This window comes from Argiope bruennichi, chromosome 11 (assembly GCF_947563725.1).
Source record: "Argiope bruennichi chromosome 11, qqArgBrue1.1, whole genome shotgun sequence".
Lineage (NCBI taxonomy): Eukaryota > Metazoa > Arthropoda > Arachnida > Araneae > Araneidae > Argiope > Argiope bruennichi.
The window spans coordinates 7,818,631-7,845,665 of record NC_079161.1 but is presented as its reverse complement, the minus strand read 5'-3'; the positions used below and the strand labels follow the sequence as shown (position 1 = coordinate 7,845,665).

At 29.5% G+C, this 27,035-nt stretch overlaps 1 protein-coding gene across 3 annotated transcripts in view; it reads left to right on the top strand.

The window, feature by feature from the left end:
- The window catches only part of LOC129957470 (sodium/potassium-transporting ATPase subunit alpha-like), a 173,154-nt gene extending 150,456 nt beyond the window's left edge, over positions 1–22,698 (top strand). For 2 of the 3 annotated variants that reach the window (XM_056069789.1, XM_056069791.1), the window contains exons 16-22: positions 786–887; positions 1,079–1,233; positions 9,308–9,402; positions 12,967–13,141; positions 16,335–16,465; positions 17,994–18,095; positions 20,679–22,698. In XM_056069789.1, coding sequence (XP_055925764.1) covers positions 786–887; positions 1,079–1,233; positions 9,308–9,402; positions 12,967–13,141; positions 16,335–16,465; positions 17,994–18,095; positions 20,679–20,799 — 881 coding nt within the window. In that variant the 3' untranslated portion in view covers positions 20,800–22,698. Of the gene's footprint in view, positions 1–785; positions 888–1,078; positions 1,234–3,122; positions 3,218–9,307; positions 9,403–12,966; positions 13,142–16,334; positions 16,466–17,993; positions 18,096–20,678 lie in introns of all 3 variants that reach the window. The other variant, XM_056069790.1, reaches the window with a different exon arrangement.
- Positions 22,699–27,035: the final 4,337 nt, after the last annotated feature.

The window sequence follows — 27,035 nt, the reverse complement described above, 5'->3', positions numbered from 1 at the left end:
AAACAAGAACTTAAATGGTAGGGTTTTCTTTTTTTTTTTTTGAAAAATTAATTTTATTTGTTTTATACTTTTGGGTGCAGTTTTTACGCTTCTCTGTGGAAAAAAATTAGTTCGTAATATTTCAAATTATAACAAATTATTTGAGTTATAACTTAACTTCTTCTTCAGCATATATTTTAATTTAAATAATACAGTTTTTATCTTTCTGAAAAACTAATTTCGTTTGTTTTATACTTTTGGATGTAGTTTTTTACGCTTTTTACATTCCCCGCCTGTTGTGGTATCTCTAAAGGGTTGAAAAGTGTTAAAACAATCACAGTATCTTACATGAGACTGAGCTGTTACATTCAATTATGTCTTTTAAGATGTAAAAGGCAACTGAACATATAAATAGCTAAACAATTAAAGTATTTTTAAGCATTGTTAAAATGCATTCTTTTTCCCTTAAAAAGTTTATGACGTTCGAATTTTTAACTTAATTTTAGAAAGAAAAATGAGAAAAAGTGAGTAAATTGACAAACATAATACATACGAAATAAATTGAAAACATTATAGAATTGTAATGATTTATATTCTGTGGTTTATAAGAAATTGCTTTTTCTAATTCAAAATAAGGTTATTAAACAAAAGAATATAGCATTGAACTTTCAAAAATCATATTATTTCCATCAAATGATTTATTTAGATTTGAAATAGGAACATAATATGTGCCATCAGAAGGAATAAAGTAACATACATAATTGTTCTGCAAAATGCTTTATTGTAATGAGGTTTCTGTTTCTTAGGTGTGGCTATGGGCATTGCAGGAAGTGACGTCAGTAAACAAGCAGCAGACATGATCCTATTGGATGACAATTTTGCGTCAATTGTAACTGGTGTCGAAGAAGGTATGGGCTTCTGATGACTTTGGCTGCTTTCACCATTCATTTCTATCATTTTTTTTTCTTCTTGAAAGTAAAATCGTATGAGCTTCATCTCCTGAATTTGGAGAAAATGAGACATTAGTATAAATGACTGCGTTTACAAAAACTGATGTTTATTGCATTTCCTAATCGTCGCAAATGGGTTTTCATTTCAGGACGTCTGATCTTCGACAATCTGAAAAAATCTATCGCCTACACGTTGACCAGCAACATTCCTGAGATCACACCTTTCCTGCTCTTCATCTTGGCTGACGTCCCGCTGCCTCTAGGAACGGTGACCATCCTGTGCATCGATTTAGGAACTGATTTGGTAAGCAATGTTATTGATGCATGTTGCAGCGCATGGATGTGTGGTTGCCCCTCGTTTGCAAATATGAATGCTTTCATTTTTATTGATATGCAATATGTTTATCTCATCTCTCCCCAATAAACAACTCACTGGATTCTACTTATCTAAATACAGAAAGTTTATATAAACACAAAAAGATTATCTAAATACAAGATAATATAAAAAAAGAAGAAATTTTTCTTTTTAAGTGAATAAATATAATACAAAAATATTATCTAAATACAAGATTATATAAAAAGAAGAAAATTTTCATTTTAAGTAAATAAATATTATTCATTCAAAAAAAACTATTTTAAAAAACACTCGAAGGTCAATCTAAAACAATGTTCAAATGCACTTTTTATTTATATTTAAAATTTTTAAGGAGTTCAATACATTAAAAAATAAAATATTTTTTAAATTGTGAATTCATACATATATATATTTTTTTTTCTCATTGAATAGTTTTATAAAATAGTTTTTATAAAAAAGGCCATTTTAGAAATGATTCAACAATAATCATATTAAGTTAGTTTCTCCATATACATGATGTTATAGACATATTCTTTCTGCATATTTAATTTTAGTTTTCATTCATTTTATGTTAAATACAAAAAAAATTAATGTTTGTATTAATTTTTATTGTTCATTTCTATTTTATTTTAGGTATTATTGAATATTTAGTTATTTAATTATAAATAACATTCTAATGAACATTTTTTTCAGTTTTCACACTATAGAACTTTTATAACTTTCTATCTTTTGAGTCAATTGAGAGATGAGGTGATTCAGACAAATGAACAGAGGTTAGATTAGAACTGATGTAACAGCATCGTTTTTTAACCAATGCTGTTGTTACTTTTAGCCAGCATGCAGAATATCAGAATAAATTTGAGTCCGTTATCGGATTCGATTCTTCAACATTTCAAAAAAAATGTGTAGAGAAAATTTGATTTAAAAAAAACTGAAGATATTTGAATTAAAAATTATAATAATTCAGAACACAATAAGTAAAATTCATAAATACGAATTTGTCAGCTTATTTGATTGCATCAAAAAGCCTCAACATTAATTACTTTATGAAATAAATATAAAATATCTGTACCTTTAAAAATATATAATTGGACAAATTAAGTGTAGAAATTTGCTTATATATATATATATATATATATATATATATAATAAAGAAATATTCAAATTTAAACCAGTATAATTAATTTTATTCGTCTTTAAAATGAACACAACACATTTATTTAAATTGAAAAGAATAGTCCCGAACAATTAATAATCTGACAGTTGATTTCAATATGAAGGCAATGAAACAAAATAGATATTGAATTTCTAATTCAGCTTTCCAGTTAGTAATTAATAGATGTTTAAAAAATTTTGTAAACAAACTTTTATCTGTACACTAAAAACTAGAATTTTTTATTTTAGTTTTTTATTTATTTCGTTAATTGTAAATATTACAAACTCCTAAAATTATTTTTTTTTCAATTTCTCTATGAGATGGCGTTGTGAGTAATAAAACAAAATTTACTTAAATTAATACAAAATTTCAAAATTCTAATTCGTTAACAAAGCCTGGTAAAATCGGTTACAAAAAAATTAAACAAGTCAAATGAAATCAAAGTCTATAAGAACGGTTCTTTTGATGTTTTACATTTATTTATATTGATGTGTTGTTTTAATATTGTTTTTATTGCTTTATGTAAATGTTCGCCTATTTTTCCATGTTGTTGTGTGTGTTTGTTGTGTATGATATTCCTCTCTGTGTTTTGCCTTGTTTGGAATGCCATGTGTAGAATGTTTTCTTTGCATGTTTACGTGTGGGCTTTACTCTTTTCTCTGTGGTGGTTACTTTCCTGTAGGTTCCGGCGATTTCTTTGGCCTACGAGAAACCCGAATCCGATATTATGAAACGAAGACCACGTGACCCGCTAGTTGATAAGCTAGTGAACGAGAGGTAATTGCACCAACACGGCATCATAAAACACCGTGGAGGAAATGAAATAGTCAGTGGTTGGCGCCCGAAGAGTTACAAACTAAACACAATTATCCAAGCACGTAAAGCTTAAAATAATACAGAAGCAAAAATATGCTAAATTTTAAAAGTTAAAACACATCAGAATTCAGTTTCAAATCTAGGGTTCTAGAAATCAACTTAACAAAATTGAACCTATCACCTAAAAATCAAAATATTACTTATCAAAATTCAAGCTCAAACTGGTTTTTAAAAATTAAAATTTATTAAAATTCAAGCTTTAATTTCGGTTCTTAAAAATTAAAACTTATCAAAATCCATAAAAAAGTCTATCTTCAAAACATCCTTTGCATATTCAATCCTTTTCACTTTGCAGCTGCAATTCTTAATGCATGAATTTCTGTTACAGAATTTATTTCATATAAGAACTTTTCTCGCAAAAGTAGCTTCTCTTGAGTATTTAAGTTGCAAATATTTTAAGAAATTACACATTTTATAAAGGATCGTCCTTTCAGAAAATATATTTGATTTTTTGCAATAATAGTTATACTTCACTTTAGACTAATTTTTCTTTTTTGTATAAAGTCAAGTACAGATCAAATTTTTATCGCCATTTCTAAAATCAAAAGTGTTTATTCAAATTCACTAGTACCTTTCATATTTGTCAGCGGAACTCCATTCCACGAGTGGCAAAATCTATCGAGGATGAAAAAGTACTTTCCGGTGTGGGACTTCGGAAAGAGACGGGGATTCGTCGATAAGAGATTTCGTCCTCGTCATTTGATCGTGGCTCAAAATTAGGAGGTCTGTCGCTAAACGAGATATAACTAGACAAAAATATAATACATGCAAAATTTTAATGAAAAATTTAGCTTAAATTTTTTTTTAATGACAAGTTTAAAATATTGAGGTTATCATTAAAAAATTCAGACCGCTCTTGTGAAAACAACACACTGATGAAACACTTGTCGAAAGACTAATCTCTTTATTTAGCAAATGCATTTTATTCTTAAAGAAGTTAGATAATTCAATAAGTTTGATTGAAAAATTTATGAAGGAGAATATATAGCAGCGTTCAATACCAAAAGATGCATGATTTTTGGACATTCAACATGTTATGCTTCCTAATGGTCCGTTGCAGTAAGAGTTTTGTTTGTTAGTTTAATTCATAAACATGATGCCATATATTGCATTTTACATGAAATAATTCTCTATTTTTGCTAATAGGTGCAAAAGGATTGCTATGCAAACTCCTTTAAATTCTTTTTTGAATATCAAAAAGTCCGTTATTAAAGTAGTAGTCATTTTTCTCAAAACTTCTTCTGAAAACTAATTAATTGCCCAGCAAAATATTTAAAATCTGTTTCAAGACAGCTTCAAACTAATAATGACCATTATTATAATCATAATAAAGTACATTATTTTAATATTCCAAGTAGGTTCAATATTCCAAAGTTTTTTCTGTAACCATTATAATAAAGGAAAGGTAAAGTCTCAAAGTAATTTGACATTAAAATGTCATCAACATTCTGTTTCCAAATTATATTTTTTCGCGCATTTAAAATAAATCTTGAGGAAAATTACTTACATTTAATATACATTAACCTGATTTTAAATATACATTAACCTGATTTTAAAATATATTTTTGAAGCAGTTTAATGAATACTCCATAATCCGTTTAATTAATACTTAAAAATTATAAAACACAACACCCAATTTAACTGATCTCAAAGTGGTCCACTCCAGATAAAAGAGATTGATTATTTTAATCAACGATACTCATCTTATCCTTCAATTATAAATCAAATTTAAAACACACATAGAAACAAGAAAAATATCACCTAAAGCGTTTGATGAAAGTATATAGACAAAATTAAAGAATAGCAATATAAATACTAATAAATTAAATAATAATAATTTGATAATACATTTATATGAATCAAAGAATATCGAAGGAAAACATCCAGTGTAATTTTCTTTTCTAAAAACATCTACATTTTTCTAAATTCATATTATCATGTTGTAAATATTATTAAGGGTTCAAAATCCAGGCATTTTGTCTGTCATTTCATAGATATCAAGTTGATGATGAAAGACTAATTTTGTATTCTAATTCCTCAAATGCATTTATTGATTATTAAGACAATCAGCTTGAAATACATCGCTGTTATTTGAATTTTGAAATTCAGTAATACTTTTTGATCAAAAAATTACTGGCAAATTCAAATGGTAATTAAAAGATAAATGTATGTACGTTTTTTATCTTCAAATATTTTTATTTTATTTATGTTACCCAATTAGTAAAAAAAAATTAACAAATCTGAGTAAGAATATTATAAAAAAATAATTTTACCTTAGGCTACTTTATTTCCTCCAAGGTAATCATTCACTCATATTTCATTTCACTTTTCCTTACTCATCAAAGTTCCATGATGGTAGAAAGTGTTCATCTGTAAATTTCTAATTACATTTCAATGAAAACATAAAGCGGAACTTTCTTGATGCACATTCAACGAACCATTAACAAAAAACCAACTAAGAAAGTTCGAGAAGTTCATCTTTAAAAAAGTTAATAACTCACTAAGGGAAAATTTTACTGTGTTCTTTTTATACGTACACATTAAAATCTTTTATAACTATTCAAGAAAACACCTTGTCTTCCTCTTCGAGAAATTGTATGAAAAATAACTGGAATTATATCACCTATAGATATGATCTAGAAGCAATATTTTTATACTGAAATGAAAAATTGTTAGCTTTTTAACGAAATATGAATACTTCTGAATTACTTTTTAAATATTAAAGTTTATAATATATATATAATAATGTAAATCAAAGAAAAACACATCTGAAATCTATTGAATATTTTTTTAAAAATCATATAAAAGCAATAAATTAATTAATAAAAATATTTGTAAAATAATTAGTTCAGAAAAGATTCTTGTGGAATAACAATAGCTTGGAAGTTTTCGATCTAAAGGTGATACTCAAGATGTCTTTAATTTACAAAATAAAAGTACAAACTTTCTCTGGTAGATGGCGCCCTGAAAGAATAAATGAGGCGCCATGAGGAATTTGAAAATGCACGTTCTGAGATTGTTATTTTTTAAATCACCAGAATAGCCTTGAAGCTTAGTTTCTTTTTGCTTATGTGAAGCTCATATTGTCTGTCTATTGTGGAATCAGCTCTATAGATTCTACTAAGGACAAGATTCAATCTGCTCGGATATGTTAAATATCCATGTCTTAGGTATGTTCAAATATACATGAAATGAAAATAAATAAATTAGCATTGAAAATAAAATAATCACACAATAAGAAAATATAACAAGATGCTAGGATAAAATTTCGTATCATACTGATTTCACCTTTAAGGTGAAATAGATATTTAATTGTATATTGTCCAGCAAAATTAAACTTGAACAACTACCTTGTTCAAAATACATACTGATAAACATAAACATAGGGAAACGTCCATTAGAAGAAACAAAAAAAATTCTAAACCAATAGATATTTCGAAAATACCATTCCCAATTCGGTAATTTCACTTAAATTTCAAAATTTGCAGGATACATTATACTTCAAAACCAGCAGCAAAATCGATACTGCTTTCAAGAAATTCAGACTTTTCCGTTCTTTCAGAAAAATATTGAAGTTTATATAAATTATAAAAATAAGAGTGACATATTCGAGAAAGTAATAAATGGAACCTACGAAACATTGCACAGTGTTTCCAAAACAAAGAACTGCTTGCTTACCCCTCGTCGTTTTGCATTCCATATCTGCTTGTTTTGCATGCCGCTATGTATATTCTGATTTATAAAATGCTTACCAGTTTTCATTGGACGGTGAGTATCATGACTTGTACAGTGGCTGACCTGTTAAGCATTTATTGGTGTTTTTTATTTACGGCTGTTAACGAATCAGCTTTGTTGTGTTCAAATTATATTTTTTGTAAAATATTTTGTACACATTCAATTCACACTCATTCATTTCCAGTATTAAAAAATGTAGAAATTTTAATGATTTTTTTTAATAAATAGATACTAGAAAATATATAATCTATCATATAAAAATTACATTAAAAAATTAAAAATAACATTTATTCGAGAATTTAAGTTTAGTCGCACATAAAAAAAAATTAATAAATAATACGTAATCTAATAAATAAATTAGCAATAAATATTTTAAGACAACATAAAACAAATTTTAAAAATATTTATTTTGGTATTATTAACAATGGGGAGGATACACTACTCCTGGAAATTTACATCTCCATTGTATTAAATAACACTAAAAATATTTATAAAATAGTACTATAAATACTTTAAATTAAAAATGGGCTCAAATTTCAAATGTCTTTTTAAAGCAAAATATTTTATTAGCTGATTTTAGTGTTACTAAATTTACGAATATAATAAAATTTATAGAATAAAATGTAAACCATAATAAAGAGAAAGGGTTAATACTTTATCTCTATACCTTCATAAATTTATATTGAAAATTTTTATAGTTTTAAAATAATTATAACTAAAATTATTTTAAAACTAAATTTTTAATAGTTAAGCATACCATAACCATAGAAACATTGTAATACAAAAGCTAATTTTCTTGTTTGTTTCTTTATTTTCTGAGATTTCTACAATAAGATAATAATCATTCATTAAAAAGAAAAGCTATGAATTAAATTAATTAAAAAAAACGTCAATTGTGGAATTTTCTATTGCCTATTTTAAAAACAATTATTTAAAATTTCAAATATGATTTTTTTAAATTTTAAAATGTAATTTCCTTTTTTTTCTTTTTTGTTAACTTGTTATACGTATCACTAGAGAGCCTAAAATGCAAAAGGATTAAACAAATTGCTTTAACAGTTTAAAATTGAAAAAACAAAGTTACTTAAAGTACAATGATATTGATATAAAAATATAAAATATTACGAGATAGGTACATGTTTTTGTCAATTTGGTATTTTGATTATCAGTCCGTACTGATTACTGAAGACAAAGTCACTTATTACAAATTAATGCGTGTTTATGTATTGTGTTGGTGGAATATTGGTTATAATGCATGGCATCTTTTGCATGAATATGCATCGGTGTTGCTGAACTGTGCCGAAATTCGATGTTGCTTCTTCGTTGGTATTGGTTGGTATTCGATGGTTAAACGGTCACTAAAAGTAAAATGGTATTGCGCTCTTTCATTATTAATATACATATATTTGTTTATTTGACTTTATTTCATTTTGAAATTAGCATTTTAACAAATTTTATAACGATATTTTTAACAAATCATATTGTAAAGAAAATTACTTATGTTGCTAATGACATTGTCATGGCCATTTTTCTAACACTTTTCAACACGTCTTTTCCTAAATCAATAAATCCTATGAATAAATAGTTTTTTATATATATTACAATGGCATCAGTTCGTAAGAATTCATTACTGGCCTTATCATCTGATTGCACATTGTCTCATGCAGTGCAATGTCAACCTTTCCTTTCTGTTCTGGCGAGATCCGTAGTACTAAAACTCTTTAATGCTTTGCTGCTGATTTGGAACAAGGGCAATCCAAATTCTACAGTGGCAGGCCAATTTCTGTTTCAAGTGAGATGTAAAATGAATCATCAAGGATGTCTTCGCTTTACATTCTGCGCTCATCTTTTGAAACAGAAATCGACCCACCGTTATAAAATTTGGACGGCCAATAGGGCTGCGTTAGTAATGAAAGAGTTCTAGTTGTCTGCCAGAACTCACAGATTCGGCAAAAATTTGCCAAATCTGCGCATTCTTAAACTTTTTATATAAATAATCATTAGATCGCATCTTAAGTTTAATCAAAATTTCATCAATGGAAGAATTTTCTTTACAATGAATTTACACTGAAATTGCATTTAATTTCTCAAAAAAAAATCCATTGACAAAGTCGGATTGTTTTAGTCGTAACGATAAATTCTCATTCACTTAAAAAACTTTTGTACTGTTAAAAAAAAAAGAAAAAAGAGCGCAATTCCATTATGGGTCGTTGTGTGCTTTGAATGCTTTTGACATTAGGAGTATGGTCCCAACAGGTGCCTGCCATTTCACTAGCCTACGAGCACCCCGAGAGTGACATCATGAAAAGACAGCCACGTGACCCCTCCAAGGACAAACTAGTCAATGAGAGGTATGTTGCAAGCATGAATCACGTGATAATATAGTTATTTAGATAATTATTTCCTTTCTAAAATCATTAAAGTCTAAAATCATAGAAGGATTGTCTATCATTATGACAATATTTCGAAGTGGAAAACTCAAGTCATTGCAACTTGAAATTTCCATGCATTTAATTTTACAAAATAATTAGATAATTTAAGTTTATAAGGTAAGAGCATCAACGAAATTCCAAGTAACAAAACTGAAAACATCAATAAATCCCTTATTTTTAACTCGATGAACATATCATGATAGATTAATTGTCATGGCCTTTTCGTCTCCAAGATTTTATCATTATTCGTTCCAGCCTTCTCATTTTTCTCAAACGACAGGTTATACAGAAGAAGAATTATTATTTAATAAAAGTAGAATCCTAGTAGTTCATTCAATTTCATCTTTTTTCCCGTCCCTTATTTGTAACTTTTCCTCTCAAACCGATTTTAAGAGTTTTACTCATGGCCCTATTATGAATTCTGCGATAGGAACTTCATTACACTGAAATTTAACCCATTCACAACCATTTACGAGATATCTCGTATGAAAGTGCTCTAAAATTAAACGTCTGTAAATTTCTCTGGCAGTGAATGGCTTAATCTCCCTAAAAAGCTCAGACTTCTTTTTTTTTTTCTTTTTTTTTTGTTCAAAGTTTTTATAATAAACAAATTAAGGGGTTGAACCTCAGACAATTACCATTTTTGCATTCGTAATTTGGTAAGTTGTGTAAAATTTTAAGATTATTTATTTCGCTGTTTTCTTTAACCTTTTATTTACCGACAAAGCATAAAAGTATCGTTGAAATCAGACTGATATCTTCATAATATGATTATCCCTTCTGACGATATTCAAGAGAGCACCAAGAGGGTAGTTGAGACAACAAAAGGTAGATAACCACTAAAGGGGAAAATTTAAAATATTTAATAATTAATTAGGTTATTTAAATTATTTGAAGTAATTTAACAATATTTTTTCTCTTTTCTGAGCTTATTCTGTGGCAAAACTTGAGTAATGATGCAAAAATAAAGATGGAAAACTGATGTCAAAATTATTCAGTAAATAAGGGGTTCTTTGTGTTCATTTTTGAATTCTTCTTTGTATTTTTTCCATTGTAATAATGTCTTTGGTATCAAATATGATTTTCTACAAGTAAACAAAAGTGTTTTTCTCATTTTAAGCCTTCAATTATTGAAGTTTTGTTTACTACCAATCCTCTGAAAAGGAGAAGCTACTTTTAAAAACTTTAATAAACTTCTGGTGTAATAAGAGGCCAAAACGAAAAGCTTTCTGAAATTATTTGCTCGAAAGTTGCAGTTAACTGTTGAATCAGTATACTGATCTCAAATAAAGAAAATTTGGTGGGGGAATGACAAAAAAAAATTTAAAAAAATATTTCTTTCAGAGATAAACAGCTGGAAAGAAATTCCTCTTTGAGAATCAATCTATTCCATACAGCGATCTAAAAATATTGAATTCTTTTTTCATAATTGTTCAAGCATTGCTGTTGAATCCAACTTATATTCAAATACTCAAGAAATAACATAATGATAAACAAGCTGGATCATTGATATCGTCATATTTGGACATTCTACACAGAGCATTTGGCAGTTAATATTAGAAACAAATACACTCTTTGCAAAAATAAAGGGAACAATGTTCTCATTTGAAATTTACCCATTTCGCAAAATAACCAAAAAACACTTACCACTTACTATTTGTGTGTCTTCTGTAACTTCCCCTTTTTAATGCATCTCTACTTAAATTATGACAGATGAAATCAATTCGCCGTGACTTCCATTTCATAGGGGAATACAGGTATGTGGAAATGACTGAAAATGTGATTTGCTGAAATTATTTTGGTTGAAATTGCAGTAAAAAGATTTTTTAGTCTCAGTTCCGTGAACAATTCTTTTATTTAAAACTAAGAATTTGTATATGCATAAAAATGAAAACAACATCAGAAATAGAAAAAAAATTACTTAAAGTTGTATGCAAAGTCACGATCACATGATAATAGCAAGCAACGGTGATTGACATAATTCTTCTCATTTGGATCTCATCAGTCACCAGTGACTCTCACCAGCCTTTCAATCCGAATCGCGTCAGTTCTTTGGTGACTGACACCAATTATTCTGTTCAGATCGCGTCAGTTCTTTGGTGACTGACACCAATTATTCTGTTCAGATCACATCATTTCTTTGGTGATTGACACCAAACTTTCTAGTCGGATCACGTCAGTTTACTGATGGCTGTCATCAGTGTCTCTGTTCTGATCAAGTCAGTACCTGGTGATTGTCATCAGTCTTTCTGTTCGGATCACATCAGTTCATTGGTGATTACCACCAATCTTATGGTTGGGATCGCGTCAGCCATCAGTGATAGGCAGTGTACATTTCATTCAGGTCATACCAGTCAATGATGGACTGACGATATGAACTTTAAAATCAAGAATCTTCTATTTATAAATTTTCAATAATTTATAGATAACAAAATAATATCTATGAATATTTCTAATTATCGAAGAAATGAAATAAATTTCATGAAACTGCACGCTACCATGAATTACGAGCAACTAAATAATTGAAGATAAAGCATTTATAAAAAGAAAAAAAAGTTATAGAAATCGATGTATATATACTACTCTTAATATAATAATAATTGGTCATTAATAATACAACCGGTCATTGAGATATATCGATTAATCACTTTTATCGGTTATTATTTACAATTCAATAACCGATAAATCACACTAACCGTAAGGTATATTAAAAAAAACTCATCTGGAGTTCTACATCCTGTCTTATCATGACTTCACATAAATCTCCAGTTCCAATATATCGATGAAATGGGATATCACAAATTAAATGGAAAAAACGCCAAAACAAGTTTGAGGCATAACATGTTAATAATGACAATATTTAGAATATGTTTGTCTTTAAAGGAGATATATCGTCTATTCTCAATTTTGGAAGCTTTCCGCACTTTTGCGCTTGCGCCGGAAGGAGCTCATTTCACCAAAATGGGGGTGGAATAAAAAATGCAGAAGGAGACGCCTCCATTTTATAAAGCAGTGCAGTAAACTGCAATTATTAGCGGGATTAGATAGTGTGGGAATATTTAATAATAATACTGTAAATAATAAATAAACAAGTTTCGAGTTAAAATAATATAGGTTAAAACGACAAATGGAGAATTAGTTAAAAGAAGACGTATCTAACAAGGCAGAAGTCAAAACTTTAAAACCATCGAAAATGCGCTCATCTTACACATTTACCCCCCCCCCGCCCCCCAATTCATGGGTTAAATCGTACATAAGTGATAGTCTCGGGTTTCCGAAACGAGCACTACAAGACTACTATTACATCTAACTTTCAGAAGAATTTTTAGATAATTATAAATGTTATACTCACTTTTTGATTAAATTCAAAGGCCTTACGCTGTGAAGTGGGATGGTTTACCAAGGAATACAAGATTCAGTAATACATGAAATATAAATTTTAATCACTTTCTAAAACCTAATCCACGTGCAATGTTTCCACAGGCTAATATCCATAGCTTACGGTCAAATTGGCATGATCCAAGGAGCCGCAGGATTCTTTTCCTACTTCGTCATCATGTCGGAGAATGGATTCATGCCCGGCACACTCCTGGGGCTCCGGAAAGAATGGGACTCAAAAGCCATCAATGACCTCACAGACTCTTACAACCAAGAATGGGTAAAATATTCTCATTTTTCAATCATTACTGCCTTTTATTTTTCATGAAGTTTTGTATATTCTATGTATTGTTGCGAATATGTAAAACCGTTTCTCTGTTATGTTAGTCCTGTAGTGGGATAAAAAAAAGATATTTACAGAGATTCTTAATAGATGACTAGCCAATGTTACCAAATTAGACAACAAAAATAAAGTTTCTTGAAAATGCAAGAATTATGCCCCGTTTCTCTTAGGCACCGAGATCTGAAGACTCCTTTGAAGAATTCCATGTGACGTCACACCTAGACGGAAATAAATATTTGAAGCGTTCAAAGGAATTAATCTCTCAGAAGTTTATCTGTTCCGCGAGCTGGAAATTATTTGTTATGTAGCCTGCAAAAACGCTGTTGCTGTCATTTAATGAACGATTTGCCGCTTGTGTTGTTAATTTTTAAAATTTTGTATGCACATTGGAGCTTTTAAATTATCTGTGCTTCGTATTTTCTGGAATATTTGTTGAATAAAGCGTCGCTTTCCATCATCCAGTTTGTTGGAGTACATTGTACTTGTACTCTTATCGGATTTTTTTCTTTATAGTATTTGGGTGATTGTATCGATTAATTTAACATGAGCATGTAAAGGAATGTAGTGCATAAAAGCGAAGGAGAAAGTTACTTAAAAACAGGTCCATGTTTTTTTGTTGTTGTTGTTGCTTGAAAATAAAGATGAATATGAGGAATTTGTTGATTTTACATTAAATTCTGGAATCGATACAATTAAAGAAAATCTCTCAGTTTACTTTAGAATAACTTTTAATGAATATATGAAACAGGTTGACTCTGAAGGGTGAGAAGTTTATCTCAATGAAACATTTACCAAGTGTTATGTGAACCCATAAAAAAAAATAAACAGACGTTTAACATTTTTTTAAATGTCTGTGAAATTTACATTTTAAACATACCAAAATTGAATGTCAGTAAGAACTATTATATTATAATATATTAATTATGAATTAACTGTCAAAATATGCAGCAAACTTGAGCATATTTCCGTTAGGCATTTCCTATACTTTGAGTTGCATAACAGCAAAACCATACGGTATAGAACTTAATATGGAAATATACAACTAAAATAATACTATTTTCATATAGTTGGTAACATTCAATTCTAAACAAAGACATTTCTGTTATATCTTCAATTTATTATTCGTTAGAAATGTTGAATTTTTCTTTTGGTATTATGTGATAGATTACACATGGCATTTCTTCAATCGTGGCAGTTTAATTTAGTCTATTTAACCCTCTAAAATTTCTTGTGACAGTTTTGTTACAAACCACTGTAAGTCAATATTACAGCATGGGTATACACCGTTCTAGCAGTTTTAGTACACTTCTTCAAAAATAAATGGCGATGGCTGCTAGTAAGTCGATTAGAAGTTAACCGTGAAACTGGTGAGGATGTGTGAGTGTGTGTAAACACTACAAAAATCGAAAAACAAAAAACTCTACGCCCTATCTGGTATAGTTCATTGTTTGGATTGTACTTGATAGATTAACAGTTAAGTTCATTATCTGGAACAACATCATATGAGTTGCGAAAAATATTTAATAATAGTTGTATAGGAGGTAAATAATTATTTGTGTCATTATTTCTACTTTATTGTTAAATTTTTTATAAATAACTTCTTATAAACAATAAAACGTATTTTATTGTTTACAAAAAATTATGTATGTAACATTTTTAAAAAGATGATTTAAAAAGGATTAAAGGAATAAGTATCACAGCAGCCTGAAAATCCAGTTCTCTTAATATTGTTTCCATGGCAGTTGATGATGATGTCGTATCCGCGTTACCACAGAAAGAGGGTGCAGTAGCTTCTGAGGGTAAAGACCCCTGAGCACCCGAGGGCAGAAGTCTGACTTCTAGCTCATATGAAGATGAAACTCACACATTCGATTGCGCAACCCCTTTTCACAGGTGGGCACATTCACACACCTCACAGATAGAACACAGATAAAGAACAACCATGGCCGAACCGGGATTCGAACCCGGGACGCCCAGATCACAGGGAAGACGCGCTACCCCATACAAGGACGCTGGCTTCCATGTCAATTGTTCAGTAATTTGAAAATATATTTTCCGAGCTGAACAATTGATGGAATGCGAGTTTTTTGTTACACTGCACATTGACAAATTTCTAAATTATAATCTGCTCAAAAGCGTCAGCCGTGATCAGTTGATAACATTCTGCAATTTACTTATAAATTGGACGTTTATGCATTGCTATACATTTTGTAGCATTTTTTGATGGAAAGGAACTTTTATGCAGAGAATTTAAAGAAGTACTGCTACTGCTAGGTTATAAAGTACTGTCATCATCAGTATCAAAATGAGCGGAATGGGTCTCGCATATTCTCCCATAAAGGAGTATCCCCGTATCTTCCAATAAATTTGCAAACCTTGATAAAAGACATCAGTGTTCATATTCATATTTTCAGGTTTCAGCACATGAGAGTTTCTGCTCCATAATATAATAAAGAAAATAAAAATTTCATTTTGGACATTTTTTGCAAGTGGACCGAAACCAAAATTTAACACAAATTACAATTTTTGTAACAATATTGCATACCAAATTTGATTTAAGTGGTTACAGTTTAAAATGATCACGTTTATTTCGATGTGAAAGTACAGATAAATTAAATGTCTTCTAACGAATGGCAAATTAAATGCCTATTAATTCATCACTTTTTCTTTTTGTGTAGGAGAATTTATTTTTTTAATCATTTGAGAAAAAGTTATTTTTGCAATTATTTTGATTCATTTAAATATATCATTTCATGTTTTTATAGTTATTTATGGGGAATATAGACGATTGTCTTTCTTGCCGAAGCGTCTTCCAAAGCTTGACATTTAATCCGGTTTTGTTCGACACCATTTTTACAATTAATTTATCCTATTTTGTATATTTTAATCTTTATCTGTATTTTATTTTATAATATGTGATTTTATCATATAATCCAAATTCTTAAGTGCTCCTAGTAGTCAATTGAAATTACATATTATATATGAACAATATTTTTATCTGTATTAATAAATATATTTAATCTAAATATGAGAGTGGAACATTTAATTTATGTCTAGACGTTTTTATACTTTCACGCACAGACTTTCAAATCCCAGATGGCATCGTAATGACATTTTTTTTATCTTTTAGACTTACCATGATAGAAAAATTCTGGAATACACCTGCCATACAGCTTTCTTTGTTACAATCGTGATCGTACAATGGGCGGACTTGATCATCTGCAAGACTAGACGAAATTCAGTATTGCATCAAGGAATGAAGTAAGACTTGTATATCAGTAGTATACAACGCTTAATTCTAATGCAGAATTCTTATATACATTTTGACGGTTGTTCCCTCTTTTGCATCAAGGAATGAAGTAAGACTTAATAAAACCAGTACTGCACAAAGCTTAACTATAATGCAGAATTCTTATATGCATTTTGACGGTTGTTCACTCTTTTGCATCAAGGAATGAAGTAAGACTTAATAAAACCAGTACTGCACAAAGCTTAACTATAATGCAGAATTCTTATATGCATTTTGACTGTTATTCACTCTTTTGCATCAAGAAATGAAATAAAACTTAATAAAACCGGTAGTGTACAACGCTTAACTGTAATGCAAAATTCTTATATGCATTTTGACGGTTATCCCCTCTTTTGTATCAAGGAATGAAATAAGACTTAATAAAACGAGTACTGTACAACGCTTAACTGTAATACAGAATTCTTATATGCATTTTGACTGTTATTCACATTTTTTGCATCGAGGAATGAAGTAAGACTTAATAAAGCCAGTAGTGTGCAACGCTTAACTATAATTCAGAATTCTTATATGCATTTGACGGTTGTTCCCTCTTTTGCATCAAGGAATGAAATAAGACTTAATAAAGCCAGTAGTGTACACAGCTTAATTGTAATGCAGAATTCTAATATACATTTTGACGGTTGTTCACTTTTTTGCACCAAAGAATGAAGTAAGACTTAATAAAGCCAGACGTGCTTAACTGTATTGCAGAATTCTTATATATATTTTGACGGTTATTCACTTTTTTGCATCAAAGAATGAAGTAAGACTCAATAAAACCAGTAGTGTGCACAATGTTATTTAGCTTTAACATAAATTTTTAAAAATATTTTTTTTAAATATGCCTACAGTCAAAAAATTAGGTAGAAGTCTGCTAAAATAGCTTTTAAGCATTATCGCAATTTAACGCTTAAAAATTCTTTGCTGAAGAAATCATGAGATTTAAATGGCATTAAACATAGCATAATTCCTAGGCGAACCATCAGGTCGTAGAAGGAGGATAGTAAAAAATATTCTTGGGCTAAACAAGATTTTAAATTTTTACTAAATCTACATATTGCTCAGCAATAATAATGCTCGGAGGTTAAACCTCAATTTAGAGAGCTCTGTTCAAACTTCTATATATTTTGAAGATTCAAAGGATTGTCCTTTTTACACTTTGTAATTAATTTACAATGAACTGTCCTACACTTTTCAGTACAGGATAGATGAAAACTTAGCAGCGTGGTTCAGCTTCTAACTGCAGGATATCTCACGCTGTGCTAAGATATAGGAACGTTTTTACTACTCCAAGATGAGAAGTGGATTTCAAAGTAAGATTAGCCCTGCTAAGAATGGAAACTTTCATAGACTGAACCCCACCAGTCACGCACACGTTAAAGCTAAACCTGTTTCTCAGTTTAGAAAGATTATTTAAGTTTTTTTTAAGCTGTTAAATTATTTTCTATTAAATAAACGCATTCTTAGTTTTGTTTTTTTCTAATTCTTAATCCTTTCCAGAAATCATGTATTGAACTTTGGACTTGTGTTCGAAACGGCCTTAGCTGCCTTCCTTTCATATTGCCCAGGAATGGACAAAGGTCTTCGAATGTATCCTTTGAAGTAAGTAGCAATAATTCAAAGCCTTTTTTTTTAATTTTAAAATAAAAAAAATTAGTAAATTTTTCCGATTTTTAATGTCTACCATTTATTTTATTTCATCAATGAATAAAAGCTTTTTTTTTCATAAATAAAAACAAATAGAAGATATTCCTTCTGTTATATTTTGTTTTAACTGGTTTAATTGGAAATTCTAAGAAATCCCGATTAATTTCAATGATGCAAGTTTGGGCTCAATAAGACGTCTAATTCATAATATTTGTAATGCTCTATTTTCTTTTGTGTGACATAATCGCCAGAAATTAAGAGAGTCTACAATCCTGAACTTAATCCACAATCTTCTAGTAAAAATTCGGACATCGTTAATGCAGGACCTTTGTGCGGTAATCAAATCCTATAAGCTATATCCTATTCGCTTAACTGCATGTCATGTCAAGAATTGAGAGACATTAACTTATATGGTTTGAATTTTAAAAATATAATGAAGATTTCTCGAAGATGGAGTTTATTGCTGTTCCGGTATACTTTTGACAAGATAACTCATTAGAATATATAGCAATGATTTGTATACCTAATGGAACTCTATATGCTTCTTATTTTGTTCTGAGTACATTAAACTTCGCAGCTCTAGGAAAAGAGTTTAATGCTAAATCTCAATGCTATTTTATGAAATCAGAATCCATACTGCACTGAAAGTCACACAGAGGTCATAGTGGTATCTAGTTAATAAAAAAGAATCAACAAAAAAACATAAAATATATCCAAATCATTTACCATTAATTTAAGTCAAGCGAATCCATCCACTCCCCTCATTCTTATCCCCGGCTCTATTTATTCCTATCTTCTCCAATTTCCTGGTGAGCATCTCCCTAAAAATGCAGTTTATAGGGTTCATCGTTTTGCATTCAAAAGGTAATAACAACTACCCCATCACCAATAATCACTCACTGCATTTCCTCCATTATCCCATTCCAAAATACTTTGAGTGATGATACCTGGAACAGACTGGATTCCCAGCCTTCCACTGATCTTACCGATTTTCCTAATGGCCATCCATTTTAGCATTCAGAAGTCGGGTTTGCATGGCATGGAATATTTGTGCATGGCCAATGACATTTATATATCAATCTTTTGCGGTGAATTTGGTAAGGTAATCTCTCTCTCTCTTTTTTTTTTTTAGATTTGTTATTTACTTTCATTAAGCGATGGATTCTTATAAAATCATTTATTTCAAATATAATCATTTCTTTTACGAAGATATATGTTCATTATTTTTTGCGTTCATTTATTGTTGGGATTTTTCGAGGAAAAATTCGGACACAAAAATTTCTAATCTTTTGTCATTTTAACAAGAAATTCATTTACATCACACCGAATCAAACCAAAAGAATCAATCAAAGAGAAAATTGAAAGAAAGTTCAGAAACTAGTAGAAAAGAATCATCATACCGAAGTCACAAAAGTATGTTCATATCTGCAAGAAATAAGAGTCACGCATTTATTTGTGATTTTTACACAACACCATTTTTTGACAAATCACCTATGTGACGTGACTACTGCATAAGAAATCAAGCTTTGATTTTGCTGAATATTGATAAAATATGTTTACTAATAGAGCATTCCATATTGATTAATCTTTACTTAAAATGTCTATCGTATTCAATGCCCACTTGTACTGTAATTTGTATTATTGAGGTACAAGGATATCATAAATTATAGTATAATTCAGACAATTGTATAGAGAGAGTAAATAATTCCAGAATTCTCTGATGCTCAAGGTGTGATTTCTTTCGGCTCTGTTGCCGTAAATAGCAGAGAAAGAGTAAATGGTATCATTTTTTGCAGAGAAAGAGTAAATAGAGAGTAATAGCAGAGAAAAAGTAAATGGTGTCATTTTTTGTATCATATTCGGAATTAAAATTTGACATATTGAAACATTTTGAACTCCGATTTGCCTCCTCGGGCAGATGATGGGTGGGTACTCCCTTTGTCCACACTCACCCCTGTCTCTCTGCTACACAGTTTCTTTTCACACTTCTTGAAATTCCACCCAGCAGTTATAAATCATCTGGTAGTGGAATTTTTATCCGCTTCATCTAGCAGTGGAATCATTTAGAAAGGGTCATTAAAAAGAGCAATGAAGTCTCTGCAAGTCGCAAATCTCTGTGTCATCATAAGGTAACATTGCAGCTATTTTGTGATAAGTAAGATAGATATTTCTACGTGTCACTTCTTTAGTAGGACACAAACAACTCTGTGTTATCATAAAGTCACGTTATGGCACGGTTGTAATAATTAGACTTCCCTGCGTGTCACTTCTTGTAAAATCACAAATCTCTGCGTCATCATAAGGTAACGTAATTGTTTTGTGCTAAGTAGGATGCCACTTCTTTAGTAGGTCACAACTAAGACCTCTCTGTAATATCACAATATCACGTTGTGACTTGGGTGTAGTCATTAGATCATCTTTGCATGCCACTTCTTCTTGATAATAATCCTCCTTTGCGTTTGTCATAGTTATGTTTTTGGATAGGATAAAACTTTGTGTTATCAGAATAGAGACTTACGCTTTTTCTTCTCATTTCAGGATCAACTGGTGGTTTCCAGCCTTACCATTTTCCTTATTAATCTTCGTATATGACGAAGCTCGTCGCTTCATCTTGCGGCGCAACCCCGGCGGCTGGGTGGAAAGAGAGACTTACTATTAAAATTGCAGACACGCAGGCCGACCGTCGCACCGATTCAACAACACCAACAATCCGGCGGCCGACCGGGCCTTCAAAAAAACAACAAAAGAAAATAAAAAACAAAAAAAAAATACAAGTTAATAAAAAGCGTGAGTCAGCCATCGCGTTGTGTGTGACCCTCCCGCCTTCGAACATCTTAACGGGGTGGTCATCCTAGCTCGTACGTAGTCTGGTGCTTTATAAACGCTATCGATGGCTGCCACAATATGGAAATAGGTGTTTTTTCAGCGAAACAGAAGCTTATATATATATTAAAAATGTTATATGAGACTGAGAGAGATGGGGGGGGGGGCTATTATATATACATATATACATAATATATATTTACGTTTTCCGTTCTCTGCAAAACATATGATAAAAAAAAAGTTGTCCAACGATTTAAAATTTATCTATTTTGAAATGCTAAAAAGAAATATTATGATAAAATGATTCACACTGCCTGTGTATGGAGGTGGAGGCGTTTTGATATGAACTCAAGACCTTCGATTTCCGTTGCGCGGAATTCCGAGGTGAACTAATTGATCATATCAGAAATTGAGAGAGTGGATGTACAGTTAATCAATGTTAACTCCGAGTTTTCGCGGCAACACTCGCACCGTGATGATGTGCGGAGCATTTTGCAGTGTTCTTCAAATGTATCGCTATATGATCGTTCCCTATGACCACCCCATTGGAATCGTCCCGAATCATTCTTTTGTTCCATTGTTTCCTTCTACCATTTTTTCCAAGGAATCGTCGTGTTAATGTATGCAGCTCATATTTTACATGATATGTGTTTGAAGCAGAAAAAAAATAGAATGATGCATCAATGTGCGATGGACATTATCATGTGCATTCTCATTGCCATTTATTGCTGATAAAGAACGAAAAAAGAAATCGTTTGCTGAGCTCATTTTTCTTCAATCAAATCAAAGAGGTCTTCTTTAGGTGTTGCTGAATGGCAACACGGAACTGTTTGGAAAATGTTCGAAGCCGTTTTCTGTTTCCGTTTTGTTTTTCTTCATTCTTCCTCACAGAGAAGAACACACAGACACTCTCATTTTCATTTCGGTATTGACAAAATGGCGTCGGTTCATTGTTCTTTGCTTCAGTAGTCTGCTCTAGCCAAGAGAGTAGCTAGTCAGTTGGTTCGCCTCACTTTGTTTGAGATAAATATTTAAAGAGAATTCATAGCCTTTGAAATATAAATAATACAACTACAACTGCACTCCAGATAAACTGTGAAAATAACAAAATAAAAAGGAATTCTTGAATTTCAGAAGAAGATTAATAAAAAAAAAGCGAAAAACTTTCATTAGTTCCACAGATATAACAAATTAGCGAATTTGGTTGTTATACTTTCAACGGAATTCAAGGTTAGAAGTTGGCGATGCAAAATCAACAGGCAATGGTAGCTTCCTAGGATTGATTAATAGTCTAGGAGGAAACGAATTTTACAATTTTTACTTTTTAGCGCCAATCTTCTCACTTGATTTAGAACGAGAAAGCTTATTCATACTCTCACTCCACGTAGAAAAAATGAAATAAAATAAAATAAAAGTTGAAGCCACTGTCAAAGGAGGAGGGCAAGCAAAAGAACTGTATTGTAGTTTTTTCCATTATTTGTCGAGAAAAAAAATACAACTGTAGTTACTTAGAGAGCCAAGGGAATAAATTACAGATGTGATATATGTGTTTGTGAGATTATATTTCATGATTGTGCTGGCGAGTTTTAATTTACAAATAAAGTGATGACACGGACCACTCGATTGTCGGTTCCAATTCTCTTTACAAAATTTAAAAGGATTGCAAATTTCAATTGCTGATTGTTAAGAAATTAATCAACACACATGTTTATCGAATAAAGTAATTATTGATCCATTTAACTGAAATCAGTTCTTTATTTTCCATTCATCCAAATGATTCGAATTTTTTTAAAAAAAATTCAACACACCTCCATAAATTTAAATGAAACGGAGCTACATAATATTATTTCAAAATACAAACCAAACTTTTTCGCTTATTAGAATTTTAACAGCGGAGAAAGTTCTCAAAATAAATTTGAAAATAACGATAACAGATGATAAATATTTTTTAATACTCTAAATTATAAAATCATTCGGGAAATTCATATTGAGAAAACTTTAATTATATTCTTAAATTACTTTTACTAAACATCCCGCAATTCAAACATTCAATCACAAATTTTGTTTCTATAAAAAGGGAAAAATTAATATTTAATGACATTACTGTTGTGATAAAAGTTTTTTTTAATAAGATCTTGATTTAGCTATCAAACTGCTGTTTCGACAATTGTTACTAAAGACGTAATTTTATTAATTAGAAGGTCACTGATCCAAGTAAGACTATGAAAACTTTCCTAGCACTATTTTTGATATTTATTAATGCTTATAATCACATATACTTCTAATCAAATATATAAAATTCAAAAAAAAATGTCCGAACTTAATTTTCTATTATTTAGAATTACCATTGCATCATTTTCTTTTCCATTTTTTTTTTCAATTTTTTGAACAAACATCGGGTGAGGGTAGTGTTTTCCCTTCACAGATATCGAAAAATGTAAAATAAGTAAGCATTCCCTGTTCTAACTGTTTGATGAAAAGCTCAAACTACCACAAATGGCTCACGTACAGTAGCTGCTAAATAACTGAGAAGTTGGTTGATCGTTTAGATTTTTTTTCATAAACGTCAGATTGAGTCAAAAATAATTGATACATTGGTCATTTTAAGAAGTTCCATAATTTTTCGATATTTCTGTTAAGAGAAACTACCTAAACAGTTTTTTAATGTTTATTCTTTAAATCAACATAATCTTCCAATTCATAATTCTTGAAAATTTAAATTTTGATAATCCATATTATGTAGTAATATAACAAAAATATATTGCTACACAAATGGATATATAATAATAATAAAACTATATAGACACTTATAAGAAACAGAAAAAAATTATTTGTACTTGTTCAAATTGTAATAGTTATTTAGCCATTCAATTAAAGTTACTGACAATTTTCATGTAGATATATTTGATTTTAATAGATTTTTTTTTCTTTTTTGACAGAATTGCAAGGAGAATAGAAAACTATAAAAAATGTACAAAAAATAAAATATTTAAGTATTTCTAAAAAGAATTTTTCAAAGAAATAATCTAAAATAAATGTTATATAATTTTCAATTTTTTTTAAATTGAAAGACAATTAATAAAGATACAAAAAAAATGCAAAGTACACAAAAATTGCCAAGTATTTTGTTTTATTAAATACTTAACGAGTGAGAATATTTTATATACCAACTATTCAGAAGTATGTTTTAAAAAAATGCCTTCTCGGAAAATGCGTTATCAATTATTTGAATATATAGATTTTAATTTATTTCGGCATTTTTTAAATTCTAATAAGAAAAAATCTTTGGAAATGCACAGAAATTAAACTCTCGATGATGCGCAGTTGTTAATCTCAAAATGTTGTTTAAAACACTCCATTCATGATTTTTTTTACGTGTTTTAATAGAAATAATCAAAAAAATTATCGCTTTTTTTATTATTATTATTAAAGCATAAACTAATATAATTGTAATGCAGAAATATTTTGTTTATCTAATCACAATTGTTTGTGTAGGCTGAAAATAAAAATTGTTAATAAGTATTTTCGTATTGATTTGTGTATTTCTTCGGCCAATTTGCAATTTATTTGCAAATAATAGAGAATTTAAATTTGCGATTAATTTTGTGTAGTTTTAACTCTTCTGACACTTTTACAAAATATTCATGAATAAAGACTCAAATTTCTAGATATTTTCCTACAAATTAACAAAAATTAGTTTTTATTGTTGAACATATATGAGGTTCTTTTTTAAAAGCTATTTAGTCATTTTCAAAAGCATCTACAAAAGTCATCAATAGTTTTAATGTTTTAAATATAAGAAATGACTAACTAAATTTATTAAGAAAAAAAAACCTTTCAAAATATACGTATATCTAAAGAATGTAAAATACATCCTATGTAGTAATATTTATTGAACAAATAATCGTTCTAAACAAACATATCACAAAATTACGTAACATTTTTAAAATGTCAAATGCCTTTAGGAGAAATTATTATCAATCTCTGTGGTTGTCTGTCTCTCCAACGCAATACACACTACAAATTCTTGACTTTTTTCTTTAAATAATAAGAAAGTGCTAAAATATATAAGGTTATGCATTTTAACATAACATGATATTCTTCTTATAGGAAATAACTGAGTTCATTGTTCAGATTATGTATTTAAATTATCTTTTGTTTCGTCGAAAATCGATTTTTTTTTTTTTAAGAGTTGCCGCAATTACTTTTCTAAAAACAGTAGTTTTCTTTTACACGAACGCGATAATTAAGTCTTTTTTAGCTGAAATTAGAAACATTTTGGACGAAGCACTTAACCAAGCTCGGTTTCGTTTCTATTTTTATATCTAAATCTGTATAAATATAAAACTCTAACATACGTGGCACAGAAATCGTTAATAATACTTATTATAGAATGAAAACTATCAAATGTCAGCAAATCAAAACGTTTGTTCAATACGAATGTTTCAAACTGCTTCATTCGGCGATTTTACAGCTGCCCTTCATTCAACACTTCGCTAATCAAATAAAATTATTATATTATAAATGCTGCTTGTCGTATCAAGCACTTCATTCAGTCAGAAAATGTAAAAGAAATTAAGAAATAGGCGTTAATCAGAAAGCTTAACAACCAAGGGCGAAAACAGGCTTAACTAGATGGATACTCGCTATGATTTTCCCATGAAAATAGATGATCATATATTCCAAAACTATTAATTTCACCAAAGAAAATTTGCATTATCTTAAAATTCGAAATCTTTTTTTCTAACGATAATGGTTTCATTTTTGTATAATTTTTTTTCTTTATATCATCAAAATTTATTTACAATATTACGATGCTTTTAATGTTATAAAACTCAAACACATCCATCAAAACATTCAATCACATGCTTTTGCCTATGTTAAAGTTAACATTTTTAAAAATTTGCTTTCTTTGACTTTAATTCCGAAATAGGATTTTCAATTCCGCTTTTATTTCACTGTATATATGTTTTTAATTTTTGCTCGCAATAATTTGGTGCAGAATAATTGAATTAAAATAATATTTTAAGTCGTATCAAAGTCATTAAAATAGAACATTTTGAGTCGTAAATTGAAATATAAAACAATTCCATATTAATAGTTTAATAGCCTAAAAAGTCATTAATCTGGGCGATCAGGATGATCACCAAAGGCGGCTTGTATTAATGAAAGCGCTGAATAATGAGAAAATAAAAACTATGCAACCTGATGTAATATAACTTAAACAATAGTTTCAGACAAGTTATTCTTTTTATAATGTCATTCAAAGCTTTATCTTTTTGTAATCGACCTAAGATAAAGCTTTGAATGACATTTATTTGGGCATTTATTTTCTCAACAAATGATGAATCACCTAAGAAATGAAGCATGGTAATGATAGAATAACACTTTATACGAATGATTTACGAGCTAAGAGATAGTTTTCTTAAAAAAAGTAGCAAATTACATATTATTGTCTGACTATCCTTAAAATAAAAGAGAATGTGTGTGTTGGTGCTTTGCAATTTCACCTAGAGCTACAAAATTTGACTCGATAAGGTGGAATTGGAACATGAGAATGTGCACTTCAAAGGGCCTTTTATAAAATTATAATTAGAATTTTAATCAAATATTAAGCAAAATTTGGGTTTTTCAGTAAAAATATTATCGCACAAAATGTATTTTGAATTATTTAAAAATTTAAAAAAATACACTTGTAATGATATTATTTTAAAAGTCATGCAAAATTTCCCTGAATTTAGGTCATTTTTTTTTCTACTTAGTTTACATAACGAATAAGAAAATAAAGTTAAAATACTGCGGAAGTTCGAAGATACAACAACTGTGCGGTATTTTAGACGGAACAAATTTAAAATACCGCATACTGTCCTGAGACTTGATTCTATTAAAATGTTCATGAGCACAATGAACAGAACAAGGGTAAGGCTATTAAAATAGCCTTACCATTGTTTGTCACAAATTGATGTTTAAAAAATATTTCTTGAGAGGATTATGAATATAATATTATCCATAAAAGATTTAATTGATAATAAATATAACCAATTTTCCCCACAAACTTATAGTTCCATTTTA